Source organism: Diadema setosum, chromosome 5, assembly GCF_964275005.1.
Source record: "Diadema setosum chromosome 5, eeDiaSeto1, whole genome shotgun sequence".
NCBI lineage: Eukaryota > Metazoa > Echinodermata > Echinoidea > Diadematoida > Diadematidae > Diadema > Diadema setosum.
The window spans coordinates 7,995,590-8,009,390 of record NC_092689.1 but is presented as its reverse complement, the minus strand read 5'-3'; the positions used below and the strand labels follow the sequence as shown (position 1 = coordinate 8,009,390).

Sequence of the window (13,801 nt, the reverse complement as noted above, 5' to 3'; positions counted from 1 at the left end):
GATCAGTGCAGATGATATTTTTAAATTCAGAACGTGTAAATAGATCAGGCCCAATAATGTTACAAACCTCAAACATCGTGAATAAGTGCTTGGGTTTGCTTTGCATAACGTGTTCATTTTGATATCTGTATAGACACAAGATGATTATCTTTCTAGACTGCACTCCTTACATTAATGTTGCTTTATGGATGTTTCCTCTGAAGACAGTGAATCACATATCATTGTCTTGGGTTATTCATTATACAGTTCAGTTGTTGTGTTGTTTGATAACTTCATAAATTCTTCATATTTTTCTTATTCATTTTGCTTTTGCCAACCATTAAAGCTGATGGCATAGCATTTGTAAAATGTTTGGGATGATGCAAGATGTTCTTGCTTCTTGGCCAAAGGTAGTGCCTAGTATCATGTCTAGACTAGAGACCAGACCAATTTTAAATGTGGAATCTGACCTTGCACGTTGCTAGACCAAGTGTGCATTAACATCCTATTCTTAGTCTCTAGATAATAAAGGTGACATTAAGATTAAAGGGGAAGGCTAGTAACTGATCAGTGGGAATCAGTGGAAATGCTGGGAGATGATTGTTCCAATCCTTATGGGATTCATTCAAGAGTTCATTGTAATTGTATATCTATTGTTGTGTGAAAATGATTTGCTTCAGAACGGTCTCATATTCAAGTAATGTGCAGATTAATGCTCCGTCACTGACCATGGACGCTAACCTGGAAGCATTAAACTGCACATTACTTGAATATGAGACCATTCTGAAGCAAATCATTTTCACACAACAATAGATATACAATGAACTCTTGAATGAATCCCATAAGGATTGGAACAATCATCTCCCAGCATTTCCACTGATTCCCACTGATCAGTTACTAGCCTTCCCCTTTAAACCCAAGTTAGGTAAATTAAATTGTCCCATGGTTAATGGAAGAAATTTTTATTATTCAAAGGTAAAAATCAGAGAACAAAGGCATATATTTTCAACCTTTCAGAAGTGGTAAATGCAAGAATTTGACAAAGGCCATTTTGATATTGAGTACCATTTACAGGCCAATTTGTGAAAATTTGGATTATTTGCCGTTGAGATGTATGATAGCTCACAGACTCAATTAAACTCTGTAGAGACTCTTTTTGCTTTTTGTTAAATTGCATTCTAGCTTTTCATTTCGAGATGAAATATGTTCTGAAGGTAGTACTGTGTGTGGATTATGAAATTATTTGTTCAATATGCTACAGAGAGAGGAAAAAAAAAAAAAGAAGGTACAATCGCCCTGTGGTTTCCCATGATGCCTCACTCCAGTCTGTTTCCCTTCCCTTTGAGGACACAATGAACCCAGGGAGGTTGGAAACCTCGCCTCCCTGACGTAACGCTGCATCTTGCATCAGTATTAAAAAGCCTTTGTTAGCACAGTACACAGGATATTAGAATTAATTTTCCTTGAGATTTCTGTTTTCTTGAACCAGCTTCATGACAAAGAGTTATTTTGGGTGTCTGAACAATGATGTCCCTGCTGCCAGTCATGTGACTATAGCAAACTGTGCATAGTCAGTGTGAGTGCCATGCACACTCAAATCTTAAACTGTGCATTTTTAGCTAGTGTGAGCACCATGCACACTCGAATCTTAGACTGCTGATATGCCATGTTGCCAGTGACGAACTGTCCTATGTGAATGTGATGCCAGTATCAGTTAGAATTTTCATCCAGGCTGCTGAAATTATACATATATAAAAAGCATTCTTCAAATATTTCTCCCATTAATGTGGTATTTGGATCAAAAAGCCCTCCATGTGTTATATATCACCCAACCGTGCATGCACTGAGATTAAATTTTATTCTGTGTTCTAAATTCCTAGAGGAAATGTCTGCAAGGAATGTGCATACTTTGTAGTTTCTTGAATTTTGTGATGTAAATTTGGTGTGTTTATGTTTTGATTTGTGGATTTTTTTCCCCAATCTTTCTTTGCAATGCATTTTTCCCAATATGCAAGTATATTGTCACAAATACTGTAGCTAAAAGCTTTGACATTTGAAGGGGAAAAAATGCATAGGAGCTTCCCTTCTGTTTGTAGTATTGTGATTTTTTTCTCTTTTTTTTTTTGCTGCTAAGAAAAAAACCAAAGACACATGAAAAAGTTGTTTTTCTTGATGTTCCAAGGGGACTTGTCTCAGATCACATCTGCTCAACCATTGCAAAATAATTCACGTTGAAAAGGTATGACCATGGAGCTACTTATGGCACGGCTAACCTTGATTACACAAAATGGCCGACAGTTACGTAAACTGTGCACCTTTGGGTAGTAAATGGTGGTGATTTACTAGGTGAATAACAAAATGTGCTCTGTTTGATTTCCTATTTTCCATTCATTCTATGTCCAGAGTGAATGTGCCATTTTAGCCTTGTGCAAAAGTATCCAGAAAGGTTAATAGTTCATTATTATTTGATGGTCCCCATGTTATGTATTTCAATTTGCAGTGCACACGCACATGTACATTGTATCTCAAGGAAACTTTCTTCAGTTCTATTATCAACGTAGTCTTTATTTTTTCTTCTTCTTCATATGCAGACCCCTGTCCACCATGCCGGGCATACAAGATGAGTCCAACGGGGGCCCGCCCGGCAGCACAAAGGACCTCCTCTACGACCAGTTCATCCAGGCTGGCACGTTCCAGGGCATCCTGAAGACTTTCTTCCAGCTATGCGAGGAGCTGGGACTGAAGCCCTTCACCGACCACCACAACTTCTACCACCACTTCAAGTCCCAGCTCAACTCGTGGAAGGCCAAGTCGCTCTGGGCCAAGCTGGACAAGCGGGCCAACCGCAAGGAATACAAGAAGGGCAAGGCATGCTCCAACACTAATGTAAGTTGGCCCCGTAAGGATGGGTGCCAAACCGTGTAGGTTGTGGGTTGCCCTGTTCTGTAGATGTTGCATGTCGAGGGATGTATTTTTTTTTTTTTTTTTTTTTTTTTTTGGGGGGGGGGGTGTCCATATGTAGCATAGATCTTGTTGGACAAACCAGTTCTTACACTTTGTAGAAAAATACCAATAAAAAAGTCAAAAGAAAGAGAGAGAGAGAAAAATAAAAACAAACAAACAAACAGGGCCCTGCATTTCTACCCCCTCCCAAAAATAGATAAAGACACACACACACACACACACACCAGCCCCCATACAAAAAGACAAAAACAAAAACAAAAACAAACAACAAAAAAACAGCAGACAAGAAAAAAGAACTAAAAGTCAAACATGTATGCGAAGCAGAAAGAGTAGAATGAGCCCAATTGATGAATATCATCCTTATGATTGGAAGGATTTATAAAAATTGATTGAAAATTGCTGCAAATTGGGTGGGATTCCCCAAATGGATTTACCGGTAGGTACAACGTGTACTTTATCATGTTTTGTCTGAGAGCAGTTTTATCACACCGAGTCTGCTTTTTCACTAGATATTAAGACAACTTTGTTGCACATACAATGTATCATCATGACGTAAGGCAAAGGCTGCAGTATTTTTTCTTGCAATCTTTTTTTTTTTTTTTGTAATTGGTTGATTCCTTAAACTATTTATAGGCATGACATTCTTCCAAGCTCAACTCGCACAAATTCTAAAATGTATCGAGTTTACACCGGTGGAAGACTGAGCATTTGTACACTTTCACTCTCTGTTGGATTCTCTTCCTTTGCCTGAGCTCTTCAAATTTCTGGGTTGGGTTTCAAAATGATTGTGGCGTCCTGCAGAGTTGCAGATTTGCAGTCTTCACCCTGGGTGAACTTGTTCGAGTCTGTTGCTATTCAATAAGAATTATTGAATAGTCATCTGACATGCCACTTTCCTTTTTGTGGGTACAGTGTCTGTCGTAATGTGGGGCTTGTCTGTGTGTATTCATGAATTGCTGGTCCAATATCATCCCAGGAGACACCTAATGGATCTCAGTCCAAATTCTTACTTGTTTCCACTTGGATAATGTACACACACGGTTATGGCCAAAGATCATTTCAATCATCGCCTTTCCCTGAACTGTTTATGAATATTATTGTCCATGCAGGGCCTCCAGTAAACAACAGTGTTCCACTCACTGATGGAGCCACCCTGTGAAAACAAGATTGAATAAATACATAAACTGTGGGATAACGTCCCTGACAAGATTGAACATCAGAAACGATTGATGAGTTTAAAGCTGCCCTCAAAACGCTCCGTTTCATGATTAATAATTAAGTGATATAATTTCATTGACAGTCAAACTCTCGTCTTTCTCATGTCCTGGAAAGGCTTTTCCTTCCTAGAACACATTATAGTGATGATATTATGATGTGCCCTTTATAAGAATGGTTCGTTATTATCTTTATTCTTCAGTGCAAGTGACCTAGGTTCAGTTCACGGAGAGGTCTGCCAATGTTGACTCTATCAAGTTCGTTAAAGGATTTGCGTCATTGTTGAGATTACATTAAAACTCCACCCAGGGCATGTGCTTCGTTCTAATCAGCAGCAGTTCTGTTCCCTGCAGTCCCCCCAGCCCCAACCCCACACCCGTAGCAGAGCAGATTACCAACATCAGGATGCTACAGGCCCACTTGCTCCGGCTTGGGTCAACTGAAACCTCACAGTCAAGCAAGAAAAATGTATGGTTTTAGGCCCCATGCCAAAATGCCCATACAGGCAAGTCTATAAAACATATATTTCGTAATCCCCTGCAACCTCCTGATTTCACATAGTCCTGTTGAACTGAATAATTTGTGGCAGATACATATTATATTTGACACAACTTTACAAAAGCTGTCGGGTCAACCCATAGTACTGGTGTGCTGGTGCTTTCTACTACATTCATCTTCTAACAAATCCATACATATTGAAAGTCCTCTGGTAGCTTCAGTGTGTGGACTTGCCTTCTTGTTGCTTTCTGCTTGTATTTGAATCAAGCAAGTGTGGAACATGAATATAGTATCTGCTATATGACCTCATAGTTAAATATCTGCTAATAGCCCATAAAGTAGCATGTATAAAAGTTGTAATATAAAGTCATTGTGGGGGCCCTTGCAACCATTAGCTAGTGGCAAATGACATTTTATTTGCATTGTTGGTATAATAACCACACCCTTTGTAAATTATGAAAGCTTGGAACTGCCAATTTATGTGAGGCAAGGGGAATTCTTAAATTTCAGCAAACACATGCCTCCTACGTCAGTGCATTGTAGATTATGATGGTAAATTATGGTACATATTGGTCCAATCATTTATCACTAACAAACCAGTAATATTGCAAAATGGATGATTAGACAGGCATTGTCGCATAATTGCCAAACCCATCATCTCTAACAAACCAGTTAATATTTTGATAGTTTTAATGATGAAACAAGACTTGTTACTTTGCACATTGTGTCTTCCACCCATGATACATGCTTGTCAATGCCATAAGGGAATTCAGGAGGCTTGGACTCGACCCAAAAGCTGATCTGATTCGGTCTCTTTTGAGGATTTTGAATGTGAAAGCTGCCAAGCGATTGCGGCTGATTGTAGTTGGATTAATAAGTCCTTCATGGACACTCTGTTAGTCGCTGATAAAGCTAACTTGTTTTGCAAGCTTATGCGTTTCATGGTTAACCATGATTGTTGAGCATAGGATATGTGTTTCACAAGGACAAGGCAGTGTCAAGATAATCCCTTGAATCCTATTGAAGCACTTAGTTCGAAATCTTTGTATTAGACAGACATTTTGTGTTCTTTGTTTGGGGGTTGCCTTGTAAAAATGTCAAATGTGGCATGAATGTCACCTGTGTAAAGTCTCAACACATTTTCCCCAAATCAAAAAGAGCACATTTATCAGCACAATGACAGTATGATAGTGATGAAGATAAGTTAAAGATGAAGAATAGATTTAGTAGGCTGGTCTTTATTGCTGTCTCGAGCTCTTTAAACGTATTGTGCTATCATTAGCTGCAACTTCTTCAACATCACTTCCACAACCACTCCCACTATATCACTGAAATCACGCCCACTGACATTAAAACCACTCTCCCACAAGCTCAAGCTGCATTCCACAGTTGAGCTTTTGTCATCTGTGGCTTCTGCTCCCCTTCCTATCATAATCAGCATCATTCGTTTTAGTTCATCAATCAGAGTGCCAGTAAAAGCATATAAAATTATGTTTGCGTAGTCGTTTTTAAGACTTGCTAATGAGAGATTACAACGCTTCTTCTTCCCTCCCCAAGTGGAAAAAAAAAAAGAAGATAAACAGGGAAATAATTATCTATCTAAAATTAGCAGTTATCTGACTGATGATACACTGAAAGATTTAATGATACAGTTTAAAGTGTTTAGAATATGTTTTTAATGAAAAGTACACATTCTCTTGACTTGTTATTGGCATATGTCAAGGTAATGCTTATTTGTTTTTCCTTCTGTCATTCTGCCAGAAAAATCAAATTGTTTCACTTCTGTTACATCACAAACTGATATAGCATTCTTATCTAGTGTAGATGACACATAGATTTAAACAAGGACTTTGAAAGCTGATAACTTGTTCAAAATTGTTCTGTATTCATCAAATTTTTCTGACACATTTAACTCCTATTTCTGCATTCACTAAAAGGTGAAACTTCATCCCTGTATGCATGTGCTGTAAAGTTCTGTTAGAATTCCTGGGCAGTCTGCTGGCTGTGTAATCTACATGCTAAGAAAATTGAAATGGCAAAAAGGTGTGGGTGTATACATCTTATGTTTGAGAATTTCATGTAGTCTTAATACCAAATACCATCAGCTAAGGGAAAATGAGAAACAGCTTGCACAGGAAAGCTGCTGTTAGAGTTGAGAGGAAAGCATGAAACAAAGATGCGGCTGTACCCTCACATGGCGAGGACGACGCACATGCAGAGGCACGGTATGAAACCGGAAGACTGATGCATTGAAAAGTAAGACTGCTGGAATTTCTTGCTCCAGTCTGTCCCGTACATCGACATCGGGCAGCATTCAGGAATTCTAATGAGTCATGCAAACAGCAGCTTTTACCCAGCCTCAGGATCTCTCCTCCCCCCACCCCACCCCACCCCATCCCTTCTTCTTAACGAGATGCCCTCAATGATTTGTCCATGACCTCACTTTGTACAATATTGAGCTGTAGTGGGTGCTTAAAGGCTGTGCGGAGAATCCCTTCGCTGAGCCGATGGACATGGGCAATACAGAGGGAATTCCATAGCAGCTGTCACATCGTATTTGATACCGGGCTTCTTGATGTCTGTCCTAGCGAGCAGACAGACCACAGTACGATTAGAAGCTTGACTATAGGCTGTCATGTCATTCACTCTTTTACAGAAGCCTAACTATTATGGCTGGTGTGCTCTATGCACTCTGAGGATGAGTGAATCACCCCTATTCTTTTTCTTCTTTTTCTTTTTTTTCTGAACTGGGTAGATATCTTCAAATTTCATCAACAAATGGCATTTTGTTAATGGAAAATTTGTTCATATTAGCCCCACACTGGTTTGTGATTCAGTGAGAATTTTTGAGTGCACATTGTATTTTAATGTTTTTCCTAACTGCCTGTGGCTCATAGTTATTTAATAGGTGTGTATCTTAACTTGATCATGAAAGAAATAATGCAGTAACGTGACATGTTCATCTTATGAGTCATCAGTTGAAAGCCCCATCAGTTGATCTCTCCCTTTGCATTCTTTCTTACTCTTTTCCCTGGCTTAATTCTCTGTCTTCTCCTTCCCCATTAAACGAAAAAGAAAAAGAAAAAAAGACCCCCCCCCCTCCCTCTTTACTCCCTGTGATTGCTGGAGGGCTCCTGCCATTCATGGCGGATGAAGATATTCATTCTGTTTTGGCCCCCAGTCACCCACCTGCAAGTCAGAGGTGTTGTGTTACGTTACTGTAGAGTGAATCTCATTAATCAGGTCAATTAGACTATGAGCACACTGAAGTGAAAATAACTGTATTAAAAGAGAAAAGCTTGGCATGGGAAGAGATATAATTATGGAATGGTGTAATGCAGAGTATGTGCCCTCAGACATTTTTGGCAGTGATTAAGCGACAGACTGTGTTTTGCGGGGGACTAGACCAAAGACCAAAGCCAAAACAAAACAGGACAAATATTGTTGGTGCATTGCCAGATATGCATTAAAGAGTTTCATCTACTGTATACGCCGAATATTTCGCGAGGTTTTTATTTTCACGAATTTCGCGAGTCGGGTGCTCTTCGCGAAATTAAAGACACGCGAAAATATTGACTCTGATCGCGTGTACATTCCTCTTTAGTACAGGACTCCACGATCGCGACTTTAACCACTCGCGAAACTGTCGGGAATTTCCGATTCGCGAAAATTTAGACTCATGAAATAAATGGCGTATACAGTATCCGGTTGCCATCAAATAATAGTTTTGATCTTATTTTGCTCACAGTCATCAAACATTCTAGCGATTTTTGATCTGATTTTGCTCACAGTCGGCAAACATTCTAGAAAATTTGATCAGTTGGTTATCGAGTTGGATTTACAGAGCAGTATGAATAGTAATGACATCTTCAGTGTAAACATCCTTACCTGTGATGTGGGTCATACCGATGTGCTTCAAAATAGCTTTTAATGTATTTTGTTGAGTGGCATGACATTGTGACTTAACAAGGCAATTGTATGTGTGATATACCTATGGTCTGTCAGAAAAGCAATTTCAGTTTTTAATACAATGGCCTTTAGAATAGATCAGTGTATTTATTTGCACATTAAAGGGACTGTACAGTAGTGGTTGAGGTGGGGATTCATGTTTTGAACATTCCTAAGTGAAATAAGGAGAAACCTCTTATGAAATATGCAAGAGCATGTGATTTTAAGAAGGATTCAACGTTTATTTAATGAAAATTGGTTTTCAAATGGCTGAGATATCCCCAAAAGTGATAATAATAAAAGGCGACATGCCCCACCTTTATTAGGATCTCTTTGTTTCACCTTGTTTTTGGATATCTCAGCCATTTCAAAACCGATTTTCATCAAATAAACTTTTGATACCCCTTAGAATTGCATGCTCTTTGACATCTCATAGAGTGGTTTCTGAATATCTCGCAAAACGTTAAAAGCTAAATCCTCACCCCGACCAGAACTGTACACACCCTTTAAAGGCTAATGTGCTACCATAGCCCATCATCAGTCATGGCTTTGTGTTGAACTTGGCTGGCATTGTGTGAATCGGGCTGTCGTTAGTGGTTTGATCACGTTTTAACAATGTCGCCATGGTGATGGCAGTGGTGGCAATTTGCAGATGGCCAGGCACCAATCTGTCATCCCTGGACAGATCATTGGTGGTGTGGTGGTGGTGGTGCAACAGCGACCAACACCATATGCCACGTTCTCTTCTCCCAGCTGAATGCCTAAAATTAAACATGCCTCAATGAGCTCTACTTCATGTTTTGTGTACACGCATGCTGTATAGTCTGTTTTGTTAACATCTCTTTGCTCTTCCTTTTTTTTTGGGGGGGGGGGGGAGGGATTGCACATTCTCAAGATTGCTCAGGGTATTCAACAGGGATACTTTATTCAATGTGTTATTGAAATCACAAAATAATGTTAATCTATGATTAATAGATTAAATCTTAGTGGGGCTTTTCCCCTTCTCTGTCTATATTTTCAGATGTTATGAAGAGGAAAAAATGAAATGGAGGAAAAATGAAATGGAGTGATAGAAAATATTTTTTTTTTTTTTTTAAGTGGAGAATAAGGAGAGTTCATTCTTCCCTCCCTAAACACAAGCGACATTGAAAATCTGATAAACTTTCTAGGCTGTGTACTTGTGTTACCTTGTGCTGCTTGCATCCTTCCAATTGCCTTTTTTGTTGTTGTTTCATTTTTTTAGTGTTAAATGCTGCAGGACAGGGGAAAGGATAAAAATGCTAATTCAATTATTTTCAAAATGATGTTTACAGAAGTGGAAAGCATAATACATCACAATGTCAGGAGACGATTAGAATGAACCAGCTGTTCTTCATTCCACTGAATTGTGCACTCTCTATATTGAAAATCACCTGTACAAGGAAATGACAAATGCTTGTTGAAAATATACATGTCACAGATGCATGGGCTTTTTGAATGACATAACACCAGCATAGTGACCAATGTGCTTTGTATGTCAGAAAGCCTTTCTTTTTTTTTTTCTTTTACAGCAATTACATCACGTGCATTACATTTCTACAGGCTTCAGTGCTTCATGTCTTTGCTGAGCATAATTTTTCCATTCACTCATTACGTTTTTCTAATGCATTGCCCTCCCATTTGTCGTCCAACATGTGCAGGTTCTCATTATCGGGGCGGGTCCCTGTGGCCTGCGAACTGCCATCGAGTGCGCCATGCTGGGGGCAAAGGTCGTCATCGTGGAGAAGCGTCAGAGCTTCTCGCGGAACAATGTGCTCCATCTCTGGCCCTTCCTCATCACAGACCTCCGCAACCTGGGCGCCAAGAAGTTCTTTGGCAAATTCTGCGCTGGAGCCATTGACCATATCAGTAAGACACATCAACAAGAGGAAGGGATTATATCAACTCCAATACCAAAAACATTCGCAGCATGAAACTGTCTGGAATTGGAGCCAATGACCTGTTCTGCGGCATAAAACTTCAAGAATTGCTTCAGGCATTCATTGCATTGCATAAAGAAAAAAACTTTCGCATGCATTTTACTTTCATGAATCTTGACTCCTTGCAAAAGTTGCAAAGGTTTCATGCATGCAAAAATGTTTGGTTTTTAATACATCATAGGGTTTGTGTCCAGTGTACTCTGATTTCAAGTACCTCTAGGGTATGATATTCAAATTTGCTTGACGTAAAGGGCAATCAGAATTAGGTTACTGACAATGACAGATAACAGTAGCAAACTTTTTGACAAACCAGCTATGATTTAATGCTTGCTGAGTGTGCTCATGAAAGCTGTCGAGTGTGCTCTTAAGTCATGAGTGCATGGTTTGCTTGGTTAGTGGACTGCAATACCAATACCATACCATACCATACCATACCATACCATACCATACCATACCATACCATACCATACCATACCAATGCAATACCATATGGCACCATCTTTGAATTCCTTCTGCTTGTCCTGTCTATGACAAAATGGAATTCTGTCACAGAAGTATTTTTTTTATTATTATTAAAAAAACAATGATTATGAAGAAAACAGTGTCATTGCAAGAGCTGAGCAAATACGCATTTACATGTAATACCTAAAACTTCCCCAATGAACATGAATTCTGTAAAAAAAAGACACATAAGAATGAATTTTGCCCAGAACTTCTCCCAAACAGACATAATCTGTAGAATTATAGGGGGGGGGGGGGATTCTACTCTTCATTGAGTCCAAAACATGACAAGGGAAGACACTATTAGATGTGTATGTATTGCTATAAAGATACATACAACATGGAAGACGTAATGAGTCATAAAGCACGTCTGTTGATGTGACGATAATACTTCATACTTTGTTTATAAATCTATGCGAGTGTCACACAAACATGTTCTGATAGGGAAAGTACTGTTGAAGATATAATAATCAATGGCAAAAATCTACATTCTCAGTGCACTGTTCAGAATTGTTGAGATTATCAATGTGACAGAACAGGAGATACAAATATTTCATTGGTATTCTAGGAAATTAGACATATAGGAATAATGGGGTGGTGGTGTTACCCTTGACCCCTGACCCCCTGTCCAGCCTTCACCCTAAAAAAAAAAAAAAAAAAAAAAAAAAAATTGTGCAGCTTATGTTAAGTTCTAAGAAATGATAAGTAAAACCAGAAGTGCAGAGACCTGAGTCAAAGCATCTGTGATAGTATCATGAAAGATTCAAAGTACATTCCAGGAATGCTGCTGTCATACCACAAAGAGTGTTTGTTTCGGTATTGGAGGTGGATGTTTTAGAGTACCTGTTATAAATGTCAGAAGCATCATTCAAGTACGAGGCCTTTTCCTTGGGCCCACGCATGCATTAAGTGATTGCTGAACAATGTTTAAATGGAGGGGTTGGAAAAGCAAATCTCATTCAAGGAGCCACTAGTATTGTATGTATTTCCTGATGGTCATGTTTTAGTAATAGAATGATGCTACTCCATATGGTGTAGCTATTATAGCAACCATGCACTCAAAGAAGGACAATTTTCTTTTTCTCTATATAATCGTTGTCATCTCCAGGCATACGGCAGCTCCAAGTGATTGTCCTCAAAGTAGCCCTCATCTTTGGAGTGGAGATTCATACAGGTGTAACCTTTGAGGACCTTGAGCAGCCACCCGAAGACCAGGAACATGAAAGTGAGTGACCGGGATATTAACCCTCTGAATGCCATAATGGTAGAGTATCATTGACTTTATGTGCTGACAGGATGGCCTTTATTCATCTTTTTTTTTTTCATTTGTCTTTTTCTTCATTGTCTTTTTTTTTGCTGCTTCTTCTTCTCCATCTTTTTCTTCCTTCACCTTCTCCATATTTTCTTTGCTTGCTCTCTCTTCTCTTTTATCATATTTCTCCTGTTTCCTCTTCCTTTTCTGTCCCTCCTCCTCCCTCCTGCTTCTTCTTTTTATCCTTCCCCTCACGTTATCAGCTCATTGTGAAAATAAGTAGTGCCTTGACCGTACAGAATGTTCACTTTGCAAGTATAAACTTCTTATCGTTTGTGTTTGACCTTAGTTTTGATATCAGACAAAGTGGGAGTCGTATACTGTTGAAGTATCTTCGAAAGAATAAGGCAAACAATAAGTGATCAATTTTGAACTTGACCCAATTAAATAAGATAACGATAGTTTGGGAATGGGGAAAGAAGGACTGTGTCCTCTTCTTCTTTTTCTGCTTCTTCTTTTCTTCTTCCTTCTCCTGCGCCTTCCTCCTTTCTTTTCTTATCTCCCCCAACTTTGATATAGAGGCCCTATCAGCTCAATGTGAGAATAAGCACTGTCTTGACTGTATAGAATGTTCCCTGTGCTAGCATAGATTTCTTAGTGTGTGTGTCTGTGACCTTGAAGTTGTTATTGGACAAAATGAGAATATTAAGTGTTCAAGTACCTTTGAAAAAAATATGAGGTAAGCAACAAGTGATCAATTCTGAACTTGACCAAACCAAGCAGAATAAGGATAGAGAATCAGGAATGGGGAAAGAGGATGGGACTCTTGAACCCCTGAATCCAGGACGAAATCACTTTTGGCAGGGCTGAAGTTAGCGGAATCAGGACAACGGGCAATCCAACCATCGGATCCCATTAGGGTGGACTTAAAAATAGCGTGCATCAACACCCCTGGCTGGATTTGTCCGAGGGTAGCCGCAATAAAACGGAAGTCCCTCGTCCAGTCATGCTGCCACACTGTGCACTGTGAGCGACCCCTTGTTATTATGAGACGCTAGTCTCGGCACAGTCTGTTCCCTGCATGGCTAGTGGTTGGGAATTTGCCTTCTGTTGTCCTATTATTTCTCTATTGCTCCTTGTTCCTTCATTCCACAAGCAGCTTATAGATGTGGAATGTGGAATTAGCTGATTTAATAGTTGTTGCTGTTTTTTTTTCATGTTATAGAAAAAACTAGAGGAAAAAATGAAAGCTTTTCATTATGGGGACAAATACCATAGAGAAAGATTTTATTTGCTGGCTGGAAGTAGTTGCTGCAGGAGGTGAAAGGTGCAGCATAATTTTGAACATAAAAAAAAAGAAGGAGAAGAAGAAGAGGGAAAAAAGAAAATGAAATAAGCCATTCTAGTCTACGAAATAGACCGCTGAATACAGGGAATACTGGCAGATCGGAAATTATTCTTGTAACAAATCATGAAGAAAAACCTT

General features: G+C 39.2%; 1 protein-coding gene across 1 annotated transcript in view; it reads left to right on the top strand.

Annotated features, from left to right (window-relative positions):
- LOC140228548 (uncharacterized) overlaps nucleotides 1–13,801 on the top strand; it is a 146,082-nt gene that overhangs the window by 53,119 nt on the left and 79,162 nt on the right. Inside the window, exons 3-5 of the mRNA XM_072308780.1 lie at nucleotides 2,571–2,865; nucleotides 10,284–10,491; nucleotides 12,172–12,288. Of these exons, the coding sequence (XP_072164881.1) occupies nucleotides 2,584–2,865; nucleotides 10,284–10,491; nucleotides 12,172–12,288 (607 nt within the window). The 5' untranslated portion in view covers nucleotides 2,571–2,583. The remainder of the gene's footprint in view (nucleotides 1–2,570; nucleotides 2,866–10,283; nucleotides 10,492–12,171; nucleotides 12,289–13,801) is intronic.